This window comes from Melopsittacus undulatus, chromosome 1 (assembly GCF_012275295.1).
Source record: "Melopsittacus undulatus isolate bMelUnd1 chromosome 1, bMelUnd1.mat.Z, whole genome shotgun sequence".
Lineage (NCBI taxonomy): Eukaryota > Metazoa > Chordata > Aves > Psittaciformes > Psittaculidae > Melopsittacus > Melopsittacus undulatus.
In genome coordinates, this window is record NC_047527.1 from 115,356,744 (window position 1) to 115,382,799 (window position 26,056).

Sequence of the window (26,056 nt, forward strand, 5' to 3'; positions counted from 1 at the left end):
AACTTATTGCTGACTGTAGGTGCTTTTGTCAATTTTGTGATGATCTTCAGAGCAGTTTTTAAGGATAGAACAAATTTTATCATCTCTTATCTCGAAGGAGGGAGATCACCCCCACACTAACTGTTCAGCTGTTTTGAAGTGAAACTCAGTCTGGACTTAGTGATTTTTGGATTTTATCACGCAATTTCCATAGCTGCTGACTGTTTTTCTAGAAAAGTTGTTGAACTGTAGCTGTTTGTCCTCATTATATATGCTGCAGACAACAGAACTTAGCTACCTTAAATTAAACAAATCCCATAAATTCCAGTGGGGTTTATGATGAAGTATGATTCAGCCATTTTTTGTATTATTATAAAAGTTTCAAGCTGTGTCTAGAATGATATCTATTTTGCTCTGGTTGGAGATAGCAAAGCAATACTTACACTGATTGCTTCCTCTGGAAGGTGGAGGGCACACCTGAAAAAAGTTGCTGGAAATAACTGTGTCCTGTAAGATTAATTCTGAAATAATTGTTAAGTCGGGGTTTCCTACTGTACTTTACCAATAGCTGTTAGGTTTGGGCCATGAAAAATTTATTCTCATCTTTTTACATAATCAGCTTGGAGTTACGTTGATTATTACTATAAACTCTGTTAATTATTTATAGTTCTAAATAAAACAAGAAACAAATCAGATTCCCAGCTTTTTTTTTTTCCTGTTGTTCTGAACTATGGGGAATTTGGATGATTAGGTCTATTCTGCTTGTTTCTCCTTGCAAATTCTTCTTGAAATTGTTTGGTTTACTTATAAACATACGGAGTTCAGCTCTTGAATCTGTTTCATTAATCCAGAATAACACATCAAAAGATAGTCTTTATGATTAATGCTTTAGTTTCATGACTCTGAGACAATAAATTTAAACAACTCTCAAAATGTGTAATGGAAGTTATTACATCTCTGAGAATTCACAATACTGTTTCTGATATTTTAGTGTAAATAGCCATTTTGTGTGGTGGTTTTTAATAACAATAATTCAGAATTTGCATGTAGTAAATACACCAAAAGCATTCTTTAATACTTTTAGTTTCTCATATAAGAATTGAAAAACACTCTGAGAGCATGTCATAAAATGTAAAGCAGGAAGATCCAAATACTCTCCAGAAAGTTCTGCAGACATGCTGAAATAAAATACTTATGTATCATTCAGATAACTGTATACTTAAGACATTGTTCTTGAGTGGAATCCTTTCCTCTTTTGGGTAGCTACTAAGAAAGTGTTAGACCCTGTAAATTGATTTAAACACTTTCTAAAAAAGGTGCAAAATATTTGTATAAGAGAATGGTTTGTTCTGTGTCAAATTATATTCCTTTTTATAAAAAGTACTTGAAGAGGAACAATATCTTTGTCATACTTTTGACTTCCAAAGCTAACACTCCTTTTGAAGAATTATTTTAAATAGCTTTGCTGTTTGTGCATACAGTCAAAGTGGGAAATACTATTGTAAACACACATTAAAAAGTCAATACTTTGTGTTTCTTAAAATTCAGGATTCTGGAAAAAAAAAAAATTTAAAGGCTTTTGAAAACTTACTTTTTCCTAGCAGTGCATAGGCTTAAAAACAAAAACTTAAGTCCATCACTGCTGATCCTTGGTCTTAAAATGAAACTAATTCATGCTGCTTGTAGATTTTTATTTTTTTTCCTACTCCCAAATGAATTGTGGTTTAAGAAGATTGTGAAACCAAATACCTTTACTCTGCTATTTTGGAATGCAGCCTTATGTCTGCAGTTGCTAACAAATGGAAAAGGAATCATATAAACATATTTTTCATATAAGAAAGCATAATAATCCCATATTATACTTGTGAGAAGAGGCTTTCTGCAGAAGTCAGAAACTGAGGTCCTTCTTAATGCTTTCACAAACTGTTCTGTGCACCCTGAAGTCAGTGGCCAGTGTCTGTGCTAGTTTTGTCTTTTCTCAGCATTGTACTGACTAGTACAGATTAAGTAATTTCTAGTATGATTTATCAGGTTACGTTTTATGCACTTTTTCTTGTGCTGGTGTTGATCATCTTATCCAAATATTCTTCTTGTGATGTGTTCTGTGAGATTTCTAAATAAAAGACAGTCTCTCAATTTTCTATTTTGTTAAGGCTAGTTAAGTCTGTACAAGCCATCTTTCTTGTAGCCCTTCTCTGTACCATTCCAGTTTACATTTAATGGCTGTGAACAGAGTATTCCTCAGTCTCAGATGAGATAATGAATTCAGATGTTCTGTATCCAGTGTTGCAAGCATATACTTCTTTCTTGCTTGTGAAAATGCTTTTTTTTTGGTAGATACTAGCTGCAGGTTCACTATTTTACAATATTTGACTCTGGATAACTGAGTAACATCGTACATTCAGTGTCCAGATTTTGCCTGTATTTAAATTGCATTGATGGAACTATCTGGATTTCTGTATCTTCGTGCTGCTTTTGCTTTTGGTTTCAGCAATTCAGACTGACAGGCTCAGCATTTAAAAATAGCAAGCGTTTTTCATCCATATTTCAGATGTCATCTGACTGACTAAATATGTTTAAGTTGATTCTGTTAGGAGGTGATTGGAGTGGAAAGATGTAAGTCAGTGCTTGCCTTGCTGTTGCTCCACTTTTCACATGATGTGGCAGTTACAACATTTCCCCAGCAATTTTAGAGTGCTAACAGACTTTAGTTTTAAATGGAATAGAGAGAGAACTTTTGTGTTCACAGTTTTGACACCTCGTTTTGTCTGAGAAGCTCCAAATGGCTAATGCACCTTAGGGCTGGAGGAAATAAAAACAAAACAAATAAACAAAATCAAAACTGACAAAGCATGTTGGTTTAATAAACTGACTTTGTGGAGTACACAGATGTAGTCTTCAGTCAAGTTCCTGCTCTTCTCATATTTGCAAAGGTTCTAATGGAAATCAGTGGTTTTCTGTTATTTGATACTGTAACCTAGTGTGGGAGTTCTTGAATGGGTTTGCTCCATGGAAGTTAATGGAACAATTTTGTAACAATAACTGAAAATCTTTTCCAAAAGTTCGTGTCTTACGGTTGTTTTTTTTTTCCTATTTTTTTTCAGTGACAGCATATTGGAACTTAGTGTTATGCCAAAAGATGAGGACATTCTTCAATTGGTATGTTTATGAAGCTTATATTCAGACAGTATGTTGACAAAAGAAAAATGTCTTGTTATTGGTTACAAAGTCTTCAAACTGTGCTACCAGCAAATAATTAAAGAGCTAACATTTAACTCTCTGTCATTTCTTAGATATTCTACTTGCTTGACATCCCTTGACATTTCAGAGTAACCTAAATATAGGGAAGAATACCTTTTGCATGTGATATTTCTAGCATCTTGTAAAAAAAAATCTTAATAATGTTTGTATTTTTGTCACATTTTTGATTAGTTTCCTTATGTTAGAAATTATGAATCAGGTTGTTTTAACTAGGTTGTCTAATTCTAAGTGAGTTGGGAATCATCACTAAATCTGAATTAAATAGTAACATATGGTGCTTAGAATTAGCTTTTGATAATAACCCACAAACTGTGCATTTGCAGGAAAGAAGCAGGGGAATGTACTGAAGGTTGTTCACAGAATTTTTAATTGGAATTGCTGTAAATATTTTGTGCCGCTGGTGCCTGTATGCCCCTCATTTGAGCTGAGGTCCTGCATATATACTGAGTTAGTTCATCTGCTGTTTAGTGTCCTGAAGTCCAGAAGATCTGTGGATAAAATATGATGTGTGTCTTGTGAAAAATCAGAAAAATACCTAATGTATTGATACGCTCTAGTTTATTTATAATTGGAGGTGTAGGAAAGGAGTAGACTTCCTGATTAGTGGTTGGAGAATTGTATTTTTTAATCAACGCAGTATTGCAAGAGTTGACTTTAAATAGCATTTAAGAAAAATCTGTGGGTTTCAGTAACTGTTTTCCAGTATTAAAGGACAAATTAATGGGTAAAGAAAAAAAAAAACAAGAATCTCTGTTTTGAGCTGAAGGTGAAGATAGAGTCTAGTATAGGAACTCAGCCAGTTAGGCCAGCAAGCCAAGATGTTAGAATAGAAGTGATATTTTGAGAACATTTGATAAAGAAATATTTCAGTAATCCAGCACAGGGAATGCTGGGGGTAGGGGATGGTTTTGATTGCATAAATAAGTGGGAGTGAAAAGCTGGCAGTGGTAGTTAGGGTCTTTTGTTTTTTGGTTTTTTTTTTCTTTGTTTTTCTTTTTTCCTCTGTAATTGGAATTGTGAATAAATAAAAATGTAGGAATAGTTCTAACTTTTAAATTATTTGACTGACTTTGCATCCAAAGTGGTCTTGTAGCCATAGCAGTCTAAGGATCTGGGCAAGGCAGGATTCGTAGGTTTAAACTTTGTATTTGACTGGGCAAGAAGCTCTTAGGCACATCTTCCTTCTGCTGTTGAAACAAGAAGTGCAAGCTTCAGGTATAGATTGAAACTGATTGGAATTTAAGTTGTTGTATCAACAAGTGAGATAATGGTGGCAGAGGAAGACAATCAGTTGTTCCCTTTGGGCTAGAAAAGGTTATTAGTAAAAAGAAAATATTATAATTTTCTTGGAGGAGATTGAGTGGTACATGAAAGAGAAAAAAATCTGTGGGAGTTCTGGAAACAAAATGAGGAAACATAATTTCCAGGTGTCATTTAAAAAACCCCTTTCTTTTGAATTGTAAGATGTGGTAGAGTTGTGAATTCTGTTTGTGGTGCTCCTCTTTTGAAGATAGGAAGAGGATTAGCTGTGAGTGGTGGGTCTTCATTTTGCGAAAGATGCTTTGCATTGCCTCTGTAGCTTTGCATGAGTTCCTGCTGAGAGTTGTTTGCAGTTGGGTTGGGTTGGATTGGTGATTATGATACAACACGAAGGAGATTATGCTCCTGTTTGCTGTGAAGTCTGTTTTTAGGTACAAGTGGGTTTGCCTTGAAGACTGGCAGTTCCACATGGCATCTGGCAGAGGAAAGCCAGGAAGAGACATGTTTTCTGCAGTCCACAAGACTGCACATTGCATGTACTCAGACCTGTTGGAAAGGCTTTTGATAGCTGAAGTTTTCACAGTCTGAACTTCAGTATGTATGTTTCCAGGTGCCAGTCTTTGATGGCAGAGTTGCAACATGTCAATATACAGGTCATAAAGTTGAATTGTACCTGTAATAGAAGCTGGCAGTTATGGCCTGCAGATTTTCTTTTAGACCACCACAAAGGAGGAAAAAACTTGTAAAACAACAGCGGTATTTTGAGACACAGTGCACCACTGTAACTTCAGTCAAATGAAAAATTAATGCAATTCTTCTGAAGGTGGTAATTATTAATCTTAAGCCTTCAGATGTTAGAATCTACTGTTCTCATTACAAAATTTGGTGAAGAACTTTGCTCTATTCAAAGCTGAACAGTTGCATTTAAAATGTTTTCAAACAACATAGACTGTTACTCCTTTTACTCCATGTGAAAAGATGGTAACTTTCTGTTTTCAGCTGAGAGACTACATGTTGGTTTTGTTTCATTTTTCACTTTTGGTCTGTGATTAATGCTGTATTAGCTTTTGTGGAAGTCTCTAAATAAATTACAAACCTCAGAGCAAATTTTTATTCCTGAATGAAGTACAGCTCCTATAAGTGATATCAATCTCTGTAGTGGTAGTGTCAGTGTAAGTGCAAAGTGACCAAAAAATGGGAAGGTGCATTATGCCCTTCTTAATTGTGGGAAAACTTACACTTCTGTCACTGAAGTTGTGTTACGTAAGTTGCTATCACTCACTGTAAACTGTTGATGTTAAATACAGGTATGCTGTAAAAATAGAAGAAGTCAAAGCATTACTGCATATTGTAGTAGGAGTTAATGAAATTTTTATCTAGTGCAACGAGCATGAAATAGTTCCATTATATTCAGGAACAATGCTGGTTGTGCTAAGTTTTACAGTACTTGGCAGTCTGCTCCATATGGTGATGACTGATTGCTAGGTTAACTACATAAAGACCACAGTTGCTTGTTTCTATCCTTAGTTTGCTATTTATAAACCTTGAGTTTAGTCTGCAGAAATATCCATATATGTCTGTGAACCTCTGGGTATATTGAATTTCTTGAAAACAGGGGTTTAAATCCATTCATCAATAGTAACAATGAAGTGGTCCAATCCACAAGTCATCGCCCTCTGTGGCATGTGCACAGTGCTTACTTTGAAGGCAATTACATGTGAAAGCCTACTGTTAGTGTAATCAGTATCAGTCATGTTCATTGGCTGGTACGATCTTGGAAATGTCACTTTTGGGATAGGGGAGAGGATATTTAAAACGTCCCTGCCCATGACAAAAACACGAATTCTTGGCAGCTACGATTGTGTTGTGTTTTTTCATGTTTCTTGTATTGGAAAGACACATTTAGGTTGACTACAAATAGTTCTTAGGTGTATTTAATGGAATTCTTGCTGTTTTGTAATCTTTGCATAACAAATTTAGTACTAAGAAGTTGTTCAAATTGTGACACTTTCCAGTCATCCAGAAGGTTTTTGTGCTGCGCAGAACGTACTGAATGTAAAGGTGCTCCCTTAAGAGACAAAATTGAAATTGCTAAGCCCACTTACAGGTCGGCCATGTTATGATTCTTGTGAGTAGAGTTTTTAGTTTCTAATGTGTACATGTTAGGGTGTTCTATTATTTCATGTGGGAATTTGCTTGCTTGCTAATCATTCCTTGTGTATGTGAAGAAGAATAGAGCTTCCAAGTCACTGAATTTTGAAGTATCAGGCACTTGAAAATATCACTTTTAAAAATTGCATCTGTGATATGGTCTACGCTAGAGCTGTTCATCTGGAAGGTTATTTGTTATGTAGCGTATTAATGCTTATATATCAGATTTGTTATATGTAAATATATGTAGATATTTATTTTTAAATATGTATATCTGCTTTGTGTGTATGTGTATATAAACACACATGCTACAGGCGAGTTATCCTGACTTTTGTCTTTTGTTTTCTGTCACTTCCCTCACTACTAACTCAGAAAATCAGCTTTCCTAACTTTTATCCTACTTCAAACAGTTTCACTCTGAATAAGCTTTTAGAACTCATTTCTGCATAGGAATTGCCCTAAAAGGTAGGAGGTTTACTTCTAGTCCTAGGTGGTGTCACTTACATTTTAGTAACATGTGAATGTCTTGAAACACACCTTAGCATTCCAGAAGGATCTCTGTAGTTTCATTTACAAAAAGATTTTATTGGGCATTCTGTGAATTATGGAAAATGTGGAAATAAAAGGAGGTAGTTTATACATTTTTTAAAATATTTAGTTCCCTCCTGCGTATCTTTTATTTTACATCTTTCTGTAAAATTACAGGCCACTGAAACTGTCTGTCACTAACTGAAAGTTGACCATGTTCGAACAGAACTGGTTCTGTTGTCATAGGTAGTAGGGGAACAAAAAAATCCTAGATAGGAATGATCAGGAAGCCAAGTGAAAGTCAATTGAAGCATCTCTTTTTTTTTGCCCTTTTTTCTAGTGAGGTGATGTGGACGTTTTCAGTGTGTTGGGCAGGTGGGCAGAAGAGTTTGTTGCTTTGCCATTTCTGATACTTCCAGTTTTAATGGAATTTCGCAGCTCTCAAGGCTTTGTGGTACTCTGAAATTGCCAGGGATGCACCTGTATTAAAAAATAAGAAAAAAGAAAACCAACTTACGTAAGGGAGTTTATTCTAGAGTTTCATATGCCCCAGTAACCTAATGTCTCTGACTACAGGTCTGCTCACAGTCAACTTGAACAATAGTGTCTTTTTTTTTTGCTGAGTCCGTCCAATTGTGTCAGACCCAATGGAGCAACATGGCTGTTTCATTGGCAAACTGTAAAATATTTTCATTTGCCTTAACAAAAGGAATTAAACCAGAGATGTTTTAATATGTAGCTGTGTTTAGACCTGAGTCTTGGACTGTTTGTTTACTTCCAGATTTTGAACTGATACAGTTACTTATGGACACAGAGGTTAATATTAAAGCTCTGACAGCAAGTACAATGGAAGAAGGGGTGTGACGTGAGGATGTAGTGACCTAGGAGACTTCAACTTCTTTATCTAACAATGGTGTATGTTAGAAAATACCATGTGCGTCAACCCTCCTCATCTCAATACAGACTAATACTCACAAGGAAGTCTTTCACATGGCTTGTATTCGGAAATTAAATTTCTTGGGCTTAAGGCATTAAATGTGAGATACTAATATTTCACTGCTATTGAGAAGAAGGTGTGTATGGGGATTTTTTGTAATTTTTTTCAGATAACGTTATTTGACCGTAGTGGTTGCTGGGTATCTCTGAGTGAAATGAAACCCCTTGAGCTGTATTACTGGCATTCTTGCCAGAGCAAATTGTAATTGGAAAGTGTTTCCTTTAAGACAGCTGAAAACCTTTTGTGGTGTTCAGTTCCCATACTCATGTTAAATGTGACAATAGGTTAGGGCTGGGGAAGAGAAACATAATCAGAAGTCAAAATGATTGGAGAAAGAAGGAAGAATGCCTCAAGCTCAGACTTGCAAGATGCTGGGCACATTAGCTTGATTCACCAAAACGCTTATCTCCAGTTTTGTAAGTAGTTCAGTTGAAATCAGTGTTATTATTTATCCTCTAGTGAAGTGTAGTGAAGCATGCTCATCCTCAGTGAAGCATATGCCTATGTGCTTTTATGGATTTGGGCTAAGGGGTATAGGACATGGTTGCTTAAAGTTCTTGAAAGTATGGGGTTGCACTGTGATTCTTACTAAGACATATCCTTGTATGTTAGCTGTCACTATTCTAACATAAATGGCATAAACCAAGTGAGGAAAAAATGCAAGCAAAACCCTTAGCCAAATTTTAGAGGGTTAATAAAATACCTTGTAAAAATACCTTATAAAATGTTTTATTGGCTTAAAATTTATTTTGCATATCATACATGAATGTATTACCATAACAGTTAAACCCTTAATGTGCTAACGATTGTACAAATTCACAGTAAGAAATTAATTCTTTGCCACTGAAGTTTGCAAACTTGGGGCAAGCAAAACCCCAGATTGCAAGGTGGGGAAGAAATTGTGCACAGTAACTGGAAACACGCTGAGTTCTTTCTGTAAGCGCAGCAGTTTTCTTCTAGTAATTGTTGTAGAGCTGTTATCCATCACAGCTCTTTATGTCACTCTGAATTGGTGTATTTGTATGGTAAGCTTTCCATAACTGCTGTTGTTTTCAGAAGGTGGGAAATTGCTCATAAAACACCATGTTGTGTTGGACCTTCTGAGTAACTGCTGAGTACCTGGCTCCTGTAGGAGTTTGAGTGGCTTGGCTGGTCTGAATCAGGAACATTAATGATCTGGATATTAAATTTTTATTTTTAAGTTGGCTTTTTTCATATATTTATAAGGCTCTTTAAAGACTTAAGTTTAAGCCCTACCCTAATGGCTTTTTGATGAGTATATCCTCTGTTGCAACCACTTAGAGATTAAGGTAGTATTCCCCCATGCTATATCATTTGAGGACCTAAAGGAAGAAGAGAGTAGTATTTAAACTGTGGTTTATATATAGTTGCAAAATGTTGAAGTGTCAAAATAGTGTATGAAAATTAATAAACACATTGGCATGCTTCACTTTTTTTAGTCTCCAAAACATCTTCTTAAAATTTAACTTCACTTTCCAGTTAAAGCAATAAAAATAGTTCATAGTAAAAAAGCTGATGGTGCATCATTTAGTGTGACATTATTCAGAACAGATCCATGCATTTCTTTGCAAGCTGCAGTATTTCTTTTTAGGCACTTGATTGGAATTATGAAGCAAAGATATTTAATATTCTTTGTTACTATGTCAGAGCCCCCGTTTATAAACTTTATTTTGCTTGGAAGGAAGTTCATTATTGTTTCAGTGATTTCTTGGGAAGTGGGTGGAATGAGCTTGAAAGAACGACTCTTCCCTCATCAAAACCTTTTTTCCAGTAACTGTCCCATTCAGAACTGGCAGTGTGTCTGGATACACCTGCATCATGGAAACATACTCTTTACTGGAGGAAGGGAGAAGAAAGCCTAGCTGATCTAATTTTGAACCCTGTGAGAATGCTGGCTTCTGAAAAGATGTAGTATCTGTGATACATTTTGTCAAGAGTTCAGACCTGATTTTTAAACTCATTTGTATTCTTCAGCTATGATCAGATCACACTGGTTTTGGAATTCAGCCTTTCTGCTGTCAAAGTCAATGAAGCATTGTTTGTCAGGGGCATGTTTTACAAACACATAAATGCAGTGCATTTTATATTGGTGTAATGTGTGTGTATCACAGGTTTTGAACTGTTTTATGAGCTGTATAAATCAATAATTGTTTGCTGATTGAGGGGGTGATTATTTTTGTTTCCTTTGCATGCCAGTTGTCTCTTGCTCTGTTTTCTGGGTTTTCAGCATCTTTTCCGTTTATGGATATGTATATATAGTTGATTCTTACAGCCTGTCAAGTTCCTAAGTAGTAATATATTTAAAGACTTAGAAATATTTATCTATGTTCTTCCCCTCCATTAAATGTGCCAGTGGAAACCTGGCTTGATTTTTTTTTTTTTTTACTATGAGTGGAGGAGGAAAAAAATACAAATCACATGAGTAGAGAGTGTTTCTGCAGCATCATTCCTCTAATTTCAGCTGTAGAGCATGAAAGCAGCTGCAGTCAGGTGACAGCTTGTGGTCATATTCATATATATATGTGGGGAAGGGGCGTGCTGTTTTAAATGCATAATAAAGCCGTTGTTTCGTCACCAGGAAGGCAGGGATGGTAGCAGCCCAGGGGAAATGAGAGACAGTAACGTTGCTGTAGTGGAAGGGAAGTCTTGTTGCATAGAGCCAGAGCTCTCTGCAGGCAGCTGTAGGGATGCACCAAGGCAAAATGGCACAAATGTATTTCGCTTTCTGTAAGGGTAGAGGATAAATGCAAGGAGCAGATGAAAGCCTGAGATGGATGTGCTCACAAGGAGGGTGAAGTTATTTTTTGTGCTCTGCTGCCCTTTACTTCTCTTGGTACCTTTGAGTGAAATCAGTGTAGTTGTATTTTTAGCTTTCTGTATTCAACATCAATATGACAAGATAATTCTGTCTTTACATCTGTAAGCAGCTTTTACTGTTTTCCTGTTTTCTGCCAGCTGCAGTTTACAAAGGATGTCACAGCACTGGTAAGGAATGTACAGTAGCCATTTCTCTGATGGTTTTGTAAGGCATGTTTTTCTTAAGAATATGAAACAGCAAGTTTGCTGGAAATGAGATAGTCTGAGCTGTATTTTCTTCATAATGCTAATCTCCTAATTTGTGGTTTGTGCCTGCGTTATTTGGTCGGTTTTCTCTCAGTATGCTTTAATATTTTGCACTTCACTAATGCTCGGTGTAACATTTGCAGCACTGTTGTAAATGCCTCGCCCTCCTCTGTACTTTGCTCTGTATTAATTTTATGGCTGCACTTGGGCTTTTATAACCTGTCTACTCTTCAGATAGAGCACATTGATATTCTGGAATTGAGCATGTTATGATTTGGACAGGAAATGCTGTGATATGATACCACGCCTAAGTGTGTAAAAGCCCTGAGAAATCATTTTAATCTTCCGTTGCATTGGCAGGCTGTGCATTGGCTCTTTATCTCATTATGTTTAAACTGAACAAAGTCATGCTAAAGTTTTTCAATAATAAGATACTGTTTAAATATGCTGTGTGCTTCTCATTGATTTATTATTTTGAATGTTCTGTTAATTTTACAATGATACTGCTTTTTTAAAATGTAAAATAAGTGTAATGTAACTGTTTTTTCTCAGGAGTCAGGCTCTTAATCATAAAGGTGCAAATAAATGCACTAAGGAAATCAATTGGAGATTTTAATACAGTGTGGACAGTAGTGGATATGCATGAATTTTCATACTGCTTGTACCTTAAAGTTAAAAATGTTAAATATTAGTAATATTTTTGCAGCAACATTTGTGTGCCATATATTTGTGGCTGTCTCCTGTAAAATGTAAGATGACTTACAGGGTGTTGGCTCACAACAAAGATATTACTGCTTCAACTAACTTGTTTTATGTTTAGGAACAGTAGCTTTTATGTAGAAGACATCTTAGAGGGGTGTGTGTATGTATTCATGTGTACTTTTCATTTGTACTCCATTAAGTGAACATGGTTCTTTTGTACACTAAATGAAGAGAGAATTTTCTAGTGCTAGTTGAATTTATTATGCAGCATTTTAACCTGTCAATTGCTGTGAAATTTTGGTTTCCAGTACATGAAGCTTAAATGGGAACAATCTGTGAAACATCATGATAGAAAGCAAAATTAAGGAAGAGAAAAATACTGTGTAGTGTGCTCATGGATTTTGCGAAACTGGCCTCAGTGCCATGCCTGCAGTATTTCCTAGAATTGGTCTTCAGTTTTTTTATTACTTTTGGGGGGGGGGGGAGAGGGAGGGGGAATGTGTGTAATGATCTTGCTTGTTCTGTTTCTGTTCACTAAGGGGATGGAACACTATTTTTATCTTTTTAACTAACATCTAAGATCATGTGAATTCTGTACGTATATTTCCTCTCTTGAAACTTGGTGGTGCAAATGGAGAGCTTTTCCGTTTCCCTCACTAGTGAATACTCACTTAATCTTCTCTCCACAGGCGTATTCCCAAGATGCCTACCTGAAAGGCAACGAAGCCTACAGTGGTAATGCTCACAACATACCTGAACCACCGCCAATATGTTATCCACGCCTGACATCCGCACCTTCTGTGATGGCACAAGCTGGTGACAAGCTATCCTCTGACTTCTCGCTAGGGAAACAGCAAGTCAGTAGACCAGTCCGGGCAGTGACACAGCCAGAGAGGGCCTACAGAATGGAAATACAAGTGCCTCCATCACCAACGGACATTGCAAAATCAAATACAGCCGTGTGTGTTTGCAATGAAACCATAAGGACTGTTATTGTGCCTTCTGAGAAGGCTGTAGATTTGCCATCCTGTAGAAATAATCATGCTGGTCCATCACACAGGACAGAGGAAGTAAGATACGGCTTGAAAGATCAAACCAGTCTAAAAGCACGGACAACGTCACCACCTTCTTCAGTGTCCACTGCCATTGTACTTCCCCAGACTCAAATAACAAGGCCAGCTGATCCAACTGGAGCACTAAGTAAAGCTTCAAACTATGTAGTATGTCCAGAAGCAATCCCAAGCACTAGACCTCCTGCTCAAGTCACAGACTCACCCTCAGTCTCTACTAATCATTACAGTTCTCCAACCTCCCACCAGCATATAGACTGGAAGACCTACAAAACTTACAAAGAGTACATTGATAATAGGCGCATGCACATGTATGGCTCCCGAACAATACAGGAAAGGTTGGATAGTTTAAGAGCAGCTTCTCAGAATACAACTGATTATAATCAGGTGGTGCCAAATCGCACTGCTTCTCAGGTACGACGCAGGAGCACCTCTCACGACAGGGTTCCACAGTCTGTTCAGATCCGGCAGAGAAGTGTATCCCAGGAAAGACTTGAAGATCCTGTGTTGATGAAAGAGTGGCCACGAAGTGCTTCACAAGATACTCTAACTTCACCTTCAGTTAATGCTAGGAACCACAGGGCTCGGTCATGGGATTATCTCAGCAAGCAGGGTGAAGTCCTAGAAAATTTCCATTCTGAGAATATGATTTCAGATACAAATGGAGATAGGAGAAAGACTTACAAGTGGACAGGGTTTACTGAACAAGATGATCGGCGGGGTATTTATGAGAGATCTAGACAGCATGCGTTTCATATGTCCCTTAGAGGGCAAAATTTTCCTATGGCTCCTAGTGCTTATATTTCAGACAACAGGAGAACAGGTAGTAGAGCTTCTCTGCCTGGTTCTCACTTTCAGAAGGTTGCACCAGATATAAAAATGTTACAGCCTTCTCGAGATTTGCAAGCTCCTGGGGGAGTTTCAAAATCTACAACTGTTTCACAGGAGAGATTGTCTGTCACACCAGCCAGAAGTTCTAAAAGTAGTTCTTTGAAGAACTCTGCTCCCTATGCAGCAAAACCATCATTTCCCCTTAACCAGAGCCTGGATGCTATTGCTGGCAAAGACCAAAGAACAGTAAATCACTTGCATCAGAGTGGTCTGGTAAACCAACAGTCAAGGCTCCGAGCAGAAGGTGGCCCAGATCACAAAGCAGAAACTGGCAAAACCATCCCACCCTCCTCTCTGTCTCCAGCTTCCGCCAAACTTGTTCAGCCAAGTGAGAGTTCAACTACCTCTGACAAAATAGATGGTTCCATGAGACAAAAAAATCATGATTTCGAAAGGGAAGATGTCCATGAGTCTGAAACTCTACAAACAGATGTTCAGGAAAATGACAAAGACACGGTGGTCATGCGGGACAAATCACCTTCTGGCCACCAGACTCCACAGCCTTTGAGGCATCAGTCCTACATTCTTGCTGTAAATGACCAAGAGGCAGCCTCAGACACTACCTGTTGGTTACCTAATGATGCTCGGAGAGAAGTCCACATAAAAAGAATAGAAGAAAGGAAAGCATCAGGTTCCAGCCCACCCGGTGATTCTCTGGCTTCTATTCCTTTTATTGGTGAGTTCAACTATTTGAGTGTACATAAAATGCTTTTCATTGCTAAAGATGATGGAGAACACCATGCCAGGTAGTTTACTGCTGTTCCTGTAAACCCAGAGGTCGAGAGGCATGGAGGCTGTTTTCTCATCTAGAGCAATACTATTTTGGTAAAACTAAAAATGCTCTTCAGTGGAGAGGAAAAAAAAATGTTCTGCTTTGTCTGGAGTCCTGAATGATCCCTGTGAAAAAGATACTCTTCCAGAGCTTTCCTTAACTCCCTGGAGAAGTCTGCATTATATAACTGTGTCTGGTTAACACTCCACATAACGCTCTGATGTTATGTATGTGGACAGCTAACATTTGCAGCACCTTTAAAATACTTTTACTTCTCGAGTATAAAATGTATTTAGAACCCAGTAAAAGAGAGAATATGGATGTGAATCTGTAGAAGGATGATTTGTAAAAAGAAAGCCAGCTGAATGGGTAGGGTGAAAGCTTTCTGAGACAGATATGGGATACTGGAAAGGTGTTTCACGTGAAACGATAACAAGAAAATGAAGTGAATTTGCAAGTAATGATGCTAATGTGGGTATGAATTGAGGACTTTGTGGAAGCAGAATGTGAGAAGCCGCAAAGGTTTGCTGGTGGACTGTGACACAAACAGGGTTGGAATTACAGGGAGATTATAGGAAGGGGGCATAGGAAGGGGGCCGAGAGCCCTTGTGAGATCATTCAGAAGCAAAGAGGAAATGGGGAAAAATAATCCAATTTTGGATATGTGAAGAGCTGGAGTCATCTGCTGAAGAGGGAGTTTCAGTGGCAGAGCACTTCTTTTCTACTGAAGTAGTGAATGCTGAACGTTGTCTTTGCCCTTGTTGTTGAGTTGGATTTTCTTTTGTTGTGGCTGGTTTATCCTTTGGAGTCTAGGTATCCGTGGACCATTTTTCACAGGGCTTGATTTATATTTTATTATGTGTTCTGGAATTTAGTTTAAGTAGTATTTGGCAAATACTAAATTTTGATTCTCTACTTCATGTATGTGAAAACCAGCTTTTTTTTCCCCCCCTCCCATTAAGGGAGTTACAGATACATTGTCTTAGCACAATTGTCTTCTGTTGTGGATCTGCAGCAGTGATGTTTTTCCCCCTAGAATTATCTGTATCATGTGCTACTGCTTTAAAGTAAAAAAAAGGTTTGTGTGCATGGAAGAATGGATATCATGCAAAAAATAGAATGTGGGTTTTTTTGACAGAATTTTGTTAAGATGTAACAGAAACGGTTTCTTAGCTAGCAGGTGAGTTTTATATTGGGTTTTCTTTTTGGAATGGGAGTGGAATGGATTTTTTTATATATATTTTATTATTATTACTGGATGTATCAGTATTCAGTGAAATTTTGTATTCTTCTTTAGACCCTGTCGATCTTTAAGGAATAGTATAGGTTTGTAAGGCATGTAACCTGCCTTTGTGTAGGGTTTTTTAATACAGTGCCAAAAGTCAATGTTTGGCATTTGATGGAAGGTATATGCAGTATTTGTACTCAATCAGAAGGGCATGCTGTGAGTTTTTTGATCTCATACAACTTAAATGTCATGTGAAAATTGGATCAAGATTGTCAGATTCAAGCCCAGCCTTTTCTATACAATCTCCTGTATTGATTTTGACAAAGATTGGCTATGAACTCTTACTGATGTGGCTTGCTTCCAGATTTTTAGAGAAATGTGATGATTAAAATTCAAAGAAGCTTTAAACATGGCAATTGTACTGCATTCTGGTAGCAGCTGAGCAGTTCTGAAGAAACAATTGCAGCCTTGGTTGTAACACCACATGGGATTGTGTGAATTCTTATGAGCTTCCATAGCCTCTTTGACTGTAACCTCCTGAATACTCTAGACTTACTAAAATGTGGTGCTGCGAGAGTGTGGTCATGGCCTGAACCAACACAGTACTTGTGGCTGAATTCCTAGCAAGAAATTCTTGTGCTGGTACAGGTGCTGTGGAAAATTTCAACCACAGCTCCACCACTTTGAAGATAAAATAGCCCTCTCTGAAAAGAAGGAGCATCAAATGTCATTAAGACTGGGCATCTTCTAAAGTTAGAATTAATATGTATGATTCCAACTTCGCTTGTTCCACTATCATTATGCCTAATTACAGCCTCATTTGTTAAAAGACTTACTAAATCAGACAGATAAAACCCTGTATCTACTTTTAAACTCAGTTAAAGGCTATTTAACTCTTCTGAAGGAAAATCACTTGGATTTTTCTGTTTTGTGTTTTGGTTTGGTTTTCTTCCTGATGATTGAAAAGGATGTTGCTGTGAGTTAAGGCATACCTTGGTGTTGGTGACCTGTCTGCTTCCATTGTTTACATCAACATAATTGGTTTTTGCAGTATTAGGTTTTATGAGGTATGGTTCATTTTATAAATACACTTCCTGAAGGTATTTGTACACTAGATCTTTGGAGTAGTATAAAAAAAAAGTAAATTTGGGAGCAATAAATACATTTCAAGGTTACATATTATTATCTTTTAAAATACTTTGTGGTGTATTTATTTTTGTTATCACTTTCTGCTCATTACAAGTAGTAGATAGGGCCAGACCATATTTTTGTAAAAATTCAGCCAGGAGCAGTTGGCTTCTGCAGCAGTATTTTGTGACTTGTGCTCTTGAGAACAGCACAACATCAGGATGATTTTAGCTATTTATTTATAAGTATCATGGTGACCTGTACCACAAACAGAAATCCAAGCAGAGTTTCCATCAATCTCGCTTATGGCAGATTCTGTAGGGATTGCAGTGGGTTGCTGAAGAATGCTTTTGGATATTAACCCTGTCACAAAGGCCTGTTTCAAGGAGAGAGATCAAATTTTTGTTTGTATTTGCTTACAGAAATGAGACTGATCTGTTCAAAGCAAACCTAGTAGGCAGGTGTAATATATTTTGTAGGAAAAATAGATTTATTTGAAAAAATTGGGCAAAATACTATGTGCTCAAACTCTTCTTCAGGTAAGCAGATGTTCTTGGGGGATGAGGAACCTGACGGTTTTACACATACACATACCCTGGTGCTGTAGGCTTCAGTGCTTCCCATGTAGCTACTAAATGCAGTGTGTTGTTAGCTTGGAAAGCTGGTGCTTCTATTTCAGGTTCTCTCTGTTGTTTCAGACTATACCAGATAGCCTAATGAAAGGTTATTCCTTTTACCCTGAAACAGTCTCACCTGTTCTCTAGACTAGTAAAAATACCATTATCTTTTGTCAGTGGCTGTATTCGCAGTTGTGGTGTTTAATGTATGTTTATTTCAGACTTGTACACAATTTCTGTGTTAGAGAACAGCAAATGATAAATTTCTGACCTAAAGGGTGATTTTGTGTATGTTAACCTAAATGGGGATGGAAGCTAAGAGGCTGCTTAACATTTGAATAACTGTTGAGAAAAGGTTGATTCAGAATATAGTTATTTTAATACATTTCTTGGATGTCCAGTGTGCGTCAGAGCTTTGCAGCTAGCTTGAAACTTTTTTTTCCTCTTCTTAACACCATTTATTGTAGAGTAGAAAGCAATTTTTTAGAAAAGGATAATCCAGCTCCCCGATTTAGTTGAATGAACTACCCGTGTGAGTGAAATGGAGAAACTGCTTCAATACTTAACTGGATTGCAGTGTGCCTAGCTGACAGTGCAGTTTAGTGCTTTAGCCTTTACTACTGAATAAATGTTTTTTCTAACTTTGCCAAATTTGGGGTTTCATATGAAAATTCCTTTTATGTTGAATATGTTTTAAAATACTTGACCTTAAATAAATATAATCTTAAAGTATTTATTTTTTAATCAAAATCAAACTGCTGCTTTAGGCATGCAGTAGCATCAGGTAAGTATGAAGACTTGTCTTCAGAGTGTGATCCCGTTTTTCAAAATATCTAGTACATCCTTACCCTAGAAAAATTTTAGGTCACTTCATTGTACTGTTAATTTGTGAATAACTGAGAGAAAATTAGCCAGATAAAAATATTTGACCAGACTTTGATAACACCAAAGTGTTGTAAAAATTAGATGAGTGTCCTCTTTCTGGCTGAAACTGATACTTAAGGAAAGGTGTAAGAGCAGGGCAAGGATATATGATATGTAATGCTGGTACTTTCTATTCTCTAACCATTTGCACTTTACAACATCCCTGAGACAAATGTGATTTTTAAGTGCTCCATAAACTTCTCAATTCTCTTTCATACAGTAAGCTTTTGCTATCCAATCCCTGTATTGATTTAAGTAAAGATTTGCCAGGGGTTTAACCACATGGTATTGATTCCCTTTTGTTGGGGAGGAGGGAAAGTGTCTTTTTAAGACCCAAATTTCTGATGCAGATGTTGTACGAGTGACCAGCAGACCATTCACCCTTTCCATGCCACTCATGGTTTTATCTTTCTATTGCTTTTACCTTTAGCACTGGCAGACAACCATAGCAATTTCTGTGCTAGTGATCAGGCAGATTCTGATTTTCATCTTGCTTTAGGAGCTGATCTTCATGATAGTATTCAAAACCAATTTTTTTGTGTTTCCATATCTATTTTTCTACAAACATCTGTAATAATAAAAGCAGTAATGAAAGTAGTTGGGTACTTGCTGACTAACAAATAGGATAAATTTAGCTGGCTTTTAGTGAATCCTGCTTAATTTTTTTTTAACCAAATACTTTAAATAAATTAACTAGGGAATTGGGAAGTGAAACATTCTAAACTACCCAGAGTTAATTATGCGCTTAAGGTATCTTTATTGTACATATGATGGCATTCTTCTTCTCTAATGGTGGAAGTAGAGGTGTATTAAGGGTTCACCTTCTCAGTACCTACCCTTAAATGGTAAGTGTGTGTATAATTCCAATAACTGGTTTTGAAAATATAATGAGTTTACTGCCTTTTAGTGAAATGTGTGCCATACCTTTCCATTCCTCCCCGTACATCTTTGTCTCTCTCTGAAGGATGCTTAGTGTCTGGTGCAGAGGATGACTATGTGAATGCATACATACTGAATGCAACAATGCACTATAAGAAGGGTTATGATGGTAGGAATAGAGAAAGGGAAACAACCAGAGACTTCTCACATGCAGTAAAGAAACAATTGAAGCAATGTGCTCATTCCATTTTCTCCTTGTGAGAAGAGGTAAGCATCAGGTAGAGAGAAATCCAAACCCTCAAATTCCTGCAGCAGAGATTGTGGCTCATCAGCCCAAAATGTGTGGTTACCTTAAGGGCAGATGGTGGCTGAATGAATACACATGGCTGACAATGGCATGTTTTAAGGAAACTTTAATTTTAGTGAAAACTGATATCAGCCAAGATGAATATGAAAATGTAATTTTTTATTATTTTTTTCACAAGTTACTGCCTAGCTATTACAAACCATGAAAACATAAATGTAACCGCAGTAGAAATTAGAGCTGACAGATGTTCGTTTTTGAGGGGCTGTTGCTTCCATTATTTTAACGATAGCATTGGCACAGCTTTTAACATGTCATCAGTGTTTCTAAGATAAGCATCAGTCTTCTGTTGGGGTTTTTTTCAGGGTTTAACAGTGTGGCCTGCCAAATCATTGTTGCTTCAGGCTTGCTTTCTTAGCCAAAACAATTTTCAAATCATTGTGGTATTCTGAAGTATAGCAGCCAAAACACAAAATTACAAATTAGCATTTTAAATACCGTTTAAATGCTTTGGGAACTCAAAAATCCTTTTTTTAATTAAAACTTAAAATTTTAAGGCAGTAACTTGTAACTTTTAGAAGGCTTCTGATTGAGTAGAAGCATCAGATTTGTTTGCTGATTTGTAATATTTTCAAAGCATACATCAATCCTTAGTATATCATTATAACTTAAACTAAGAATTACAGGTAACAAAGGATTGCTAACAGGGTTCTTCACAAAAAAAATACCCAGTATACTGGGAATTGTGCTTTGTTACGTTGCAGGGTAATACTGTGAACAGGAGCCTTTAGAATTGCTTTGTATTATTTCATGTAGAAAGATAGTTATATATTTGTTTAACACTGCAATAAGCAAATGGCTGTCATAGGTAAGGTTTTCAGAATAGTTTCACAGTAAGAATAACCTTGAGAAGCCTTTTTCTGTTTGTGTGAAACTCAGTATACTGAAGATATGATTTATAGGTGCACATTAGCAGAGGACTGGATTTGATGATTCAGGGTGCTTGTTCCGGTGCTGTGTTTGTGGCTTACAGAAATGAATGTGCTCAGCATGCAGACGTGTTTCCATTATTCTCTTCTGGTCCCACGAGGCAAATTACATAAAGTAGACATCTAGAGAAGTTCTTTGTAAAGACAGGCAGTTCTGTCAGTACTTCAAAACTTAACACGCAAGCGAGCAAAAAACTTTTTAAAGGTTCTTCTTGAAAAACAGGGTAGCAAGTCGTGATGAACCCAACAGTAGTGTATCCTCTTTCCAAATCACATGGTTTATTTAGCCTTGGAAGTCTTCAGTTACTGAAGCTTTTACCTTTGCAGGCTGAGTAGTAAGATGCAGCAGCTTGTACTTCAAGATCTGCAACAAACTCACTGCTGTGGAGTTTTTATTAGTCCTTTATGCTGTCCTGTATGATACCAGGGTTAGTTCCGTGTAGTTTATTTTTGACTGAACAGTTCATTTTTGTTTTATTGTTTCTATCCTTCTCACTATGCATAGGTGAAATTGTATACATCTTTTTATTTGATTGCCTTCCTGACAGGCTATTAAGAAAAATGGTCTGTGTCTGTGCTTGCCTTAAATTTAGCTTCTTTTGAGGCTTATTGGAGATGAAGACCTCAGAGATAGACCTTTTTTTATTCATGTGTAGATGAAGATCCTCTTTGTACCTCTAGTATCCTGTCCACCCTCACTCCTTTCTTCCTGAATTCCTCTTGCTGTTGCCTCTTCCTTGTAGCCTTTCTTTCCCTGCTCTGGTTTCATTTGCTCTGCCTGTGCTTCAGCGGTGTTTGCTTGACCCTTCGAGTCCTGCCTGCTGCCAAGGTCAAGGAGGGGAGATGTGGTCCACATGGCTGTACTATGTAGGAAGTGCTGCCTCGCTAGCTAAAACAGACCTAGACTGAGAGACACAGAGGAAGTATTAGACATAGGATAAGATTTCAAAGCTTTCAAATACTGTGTTTAAGAAGAACACTTAAGCAAGGTAGTGTGTGTTGTTGTGGTGCAGAGCCTTTTGTGGTATCATGTACTGTAAAATGCTTGCATAGGCTGAGGATGCAACATGCAAAATGGTTGTTGACAGAGGGCTGGAATAAGGGAGTGCCTCTGAAGATGGGCTTGCTGCAGGATCTGTTTGTGTCATTGGCATGTCCTGTTGTCAGTAAAGATTTTTTTGTGTTAGGGTAAGTGCTTGAGAGTTTTTTGCCTTCTGAATATTGAAGTATAGTTAATCTCTCCAGTGTATGCCACTTGGGAAATTGTATGTTGAGTAGTTTGGGGGGGTATGTCTGGAGGTGCATGCTGTCTCAACATTCTTCACATGAAAAGCAATTTAAAGCTGGTTTAAGTATGTGTTTAGTTAATGAAACCATTTCCTTAAAATGAAAAAGTCACAAAACCAAACCCATAATCATAACCAACTTGGATAAACAGGGAACTCTTAAGACCACTCCAGTGCGGCTCAACCCATACATGTCCTTCCAGTACAACGAAATTCATCTGAAGGTGCTAAGAGAGTTGGCTGGTGTCATTGTATTTGTAATACTGTTTATTACTTATTGTGCACCTGTCTTGAAGAAGGACAATCCAGTCAACGAGCCTTATCTCAGACCTTGGGGAAATCATACAGTTGGTTCTCTCAGAACGTATTTCTGAGCACATGATGAAGGTGTTCGGAATAGCTATCATGAATTTACCAAGGATAAATAGTGCTTCACCAGTGTGATTGCTTTTGTAATGAGATTACTAGATCTGTGAATGAGAGGAGAACACAAGAGGATCAGCAACCTTGACTTAAGCAAGGCTTTTAACCTTTTCTGTGATACCATCCTTGTACCATAGTCTAGGTGGATGTATTGCAGATAGAGCGGAAAACTAGACCACCAGGCATAAAGGCTAATGGCTAAGGATTAATATTCTACCTGAACATTGGTTACAAGTGGCATTCTTCAAGATCCATCTTGTTTTAATATCTTTATCTGTGACCTAGACAGGAGATGAATATGCTCATCAAGTTTGCAGACAACACTGAGTTAGAGGGTGCAGTCAACACACCCAAAGGCATATTCAGAAGGACACAGCCTAGAGGGGTGGTCTGATAGGAACGTTTTGAAATTGAAGGACAAATGCTAAGTCCTGTTCTTTGAATAGGCTATTCACCTGCAGTAGTACTGGCACCTTAATGGTGATGAAGGCTAACACTGTACTGGTCTGCATCAGTAAACACACAGCCAGCGTACTGAGGGAAGAGATTGTTCCCTTCTGTTTGGCACTTGCTGGACAAAAGCCCTGAGCAATGTGGTCTGAGTTCATCACTAACCCTGCTTGGAGGAGGAGGAAGTTGGCCTAGGGGACCTTCTGAGGTTTGCTCCCACCTCAATAATTTCATGATTAATTTATATTGTATTTAATGTTTTCAAAATGTGCTAATTTTTGTGCTCAAGTGATCAGGTGGTTATTTTCAAACCTTCATATGTAATCTGGGAGGACTGTTCCATGAAATTCAGGTATCAACATTAAACAAAAGCATTAAATATTACATTAATCATTGTAAAATTTTATTGTAGAGCATAGTAGGGTATGATGCAAATTTATGCTTTTCTTTCAGTGACTTTAGTGTTCATTCCTTTGAATCTTTGGAAAACTGATCAGTACTTCTTCCTCAGTTTTTCATCCACAGAGTGGGGTAGTATGTCCTCTTTGTTGTGCTTTCTCACCTATGTTTTGCAATGTTTCTCAGCTCAGTTTTGAAATCTCTAGTTCTGCCTCTCAGCCCATTCAGGGTAAATTTGTTTCTTTGCATAGTCAGGAAGTTAGTATTTGTCCAGATCACATACACTCTGTATGGGTGCTCCCTCTCTTAGAAGGTCCCTGATCTCCAGCTGCACTGCAATACAAATATACTTTGGTAAACGAATTTCTCTTTGCTTTAGCTAGCAAATAAGTTAATGCAGGTTGGAGCCATGTTGCCTGTTTATCACAAGTTTGCAAGTGTCTTGCCCCCCCCCGTGTTTCTGCATTGAAAGGCTTTTCCTGACAGTCACTATGTGTGACTGTTGACCAGTTGCATGCTCATGTTCATGCAGGTGACAAGCAGCATCTTCCACTTTGTCAGAGATGCTCTGTCACCATGGTGGCTCATTGTCTGATAATTGGTCTCTTGGGTTGCTTCATAGACAGCAATGCACAACCAATGGTACTCAGAACGTTAAATAGCCCTGTAGTGTTAGACGTTTTCATTACAAATACTTAAAGGGGTACCAGTAAACTGTGAGATAACAAACTGGAAGACATTTTGTGTGGCTTCTCCTCTGGCTTGTTTTTGTTTGTTCTGTATGCTTCACCATGTTTCAGACACAGGCATTTTCATTAGTTGGGCTGAGCACATCCTTTTATATGCTGTGTGAGGATTTTTGAGGTGCAAATACACTAATTAAGCAAGGAAATGGTAAAGGGAGACAAATACTGCAAGCACTAAAAATACAAGGGATATATATGTGGTTGTTTGGGTTTTGTTTCTTGCTGGACAGCAGCAGTGGAGTTTGCCAGTGTGTTAAATTAGTAGGCAGTAACTCATGCAGAGTATGTCATAGCTTGCTCTGTAATCACTTCATGTTACGTAAAAGCTTGCCATTAGCTGACCTTCAACCTCTTTAAGGACTGAACAATTATTTTCCTCCTGTACCAATGTCATTTGCAGTTTTTCTAAAGCTTGCCTATTTCTAAAACTACTTTAATTTTTATTTATCTGGGGATCATATTCAATGTGAAGTAATAATTTGAATAATTATTGTTGCTTTCAAGGACTTAGAAACTGTTTTCCTCAGCTGAATTCTTGGATTTAAGTGTTGTGGGAAATGGTGTTGCCTTTAGCGTTGCCTGACGCTGTTGTGTTCAGTGCTTGCACAGATTTCTTTCAAGTGCTAACATTGTTGTAACTTGAGTTGCGGACTATGACATGTTGGGATAAGTCTGTAATATAAATAACCTAAAGCGGAGCGCTTCCAGTTGGTGTGCTATGAACTACTTAATTGTACGGTGAGTGGTTATATTCCTTAGTCAACGTTAGCGTAGTTCTTAGGGTTTGCTCAAGAAAGATGAGCAAATGAACAAGGGACAGGACAGTGAGCTGCTGTAGCCTTGAAATGGAAATGTAACTGAGGACTATCCTATTTCCTGGTTGCTGTAGGGAATAGATCTGTAAATGTTTCGAATTAATCACTGAGGATAATTTTTTTTTTAAATTCCAGTATCGCAGGTTTGCTGTGAGTTCTTTTTCTTTCCCTGTTATTAATGTTTATAGCTTGCAGGGTTTTTTAGGGGTATGTTCAGGTTTTTTTAAACATAAAACTTTAAAATTTCAAAAAGTACTGTGTTTTCCATGCCATACAATTTAGAGGGGTGCTGTTGCTAAACCTTCCTGTACTTTGTTTACTGCCTTGTTCGAAATTTACATTGCTGAATTTTGATGGGACAAGCGCTGCCTTAACAGAACTGTTAGTGACTGCTGGAAAAGCACAATGCAGCACATGCAGTTGTGTTTGCACAAAGCAAAGAATAAACCTCTGTCTGTTGAGTGTTCATTGATTTCAATAGGCTTTTCAGTAGCTCTGCATATTACAATTCTTAGCACCTAGAATACATTCATATTCATTATGGCATGCAGTTCAGCCGCTGCTTGTGACTTGATCCCCCTGCTCCATTCCCTTTTCTCCTGGAACATGAAGTAGAATTATTTTCCTAACACTAGTAATGTGTTCTAGAAGATGTTACGGCTCTTTTCTCAGAGTGATTGGAAATGCATCTTTCAGCTTCCTTCATCTTGTAAGAAATATGTTAAATACTAGAAAGACTTAAAGCTTTTTGGAATCTTTCATGATGACCCTTGTGGCTGTTGAGACTGTGAGGTGTTGGGCATGTACCGCATGCAATCGTTTATATGAACAATTAGTGGAAGAGCTAATTGGTATGTAGTGGTACCATCTTTTAACAATATGAATACTTGCTGCTTTATTTCAGTGTACGGGGGGTTGGGGGCTTGATTCTTTGGATTCTAGATAGCTGTTTGAAATGCTTTTTTTCTTTGCTTGTAACTTGGCTTTATTATTTGAATTCTCATTTAAACCAAATGGTTTTCAGTAGTCTGCCCATATTTTACTGTGAAAAATTATCCTTCTCTTGAGTTTAGACTTATTGATGTATTAATTGTGTTTTTCTCTTACACACATAAAGGAAAGTAATCTACTTGAAAATAATATTACAGTGGTTTAGAAAATAATTTCTGTTCT

The 26,056-nt window shown here is 37.4% G+C and overlaps 1 protein-coding gene across 1 annotated transcript in view; it reads left to right on the forward strand.

Moving 5' to 3' along the window:
* Positions 1-26,056, forward strand: part of ARHGAP21 (Rho GTPase activating protein 21) — a 62,736-nt gene that overhangs the window by 22,105 nt on the left and 14,575 nt on the right. The window contains exons 5-6 of the mRNA XM_013129995.3: positions 3,084-3,138; positions 12,652-14,599. Of these exons, the coding sequence (XP_012985449.2) occupies positions 3,084-3,138; positions 12,652-14,599 (2,003 nt within the window). The remainder of the gene's footprint in view (positions 1-3,083; positions 3,139-12,651; positions 14,600-26,056) is intronic.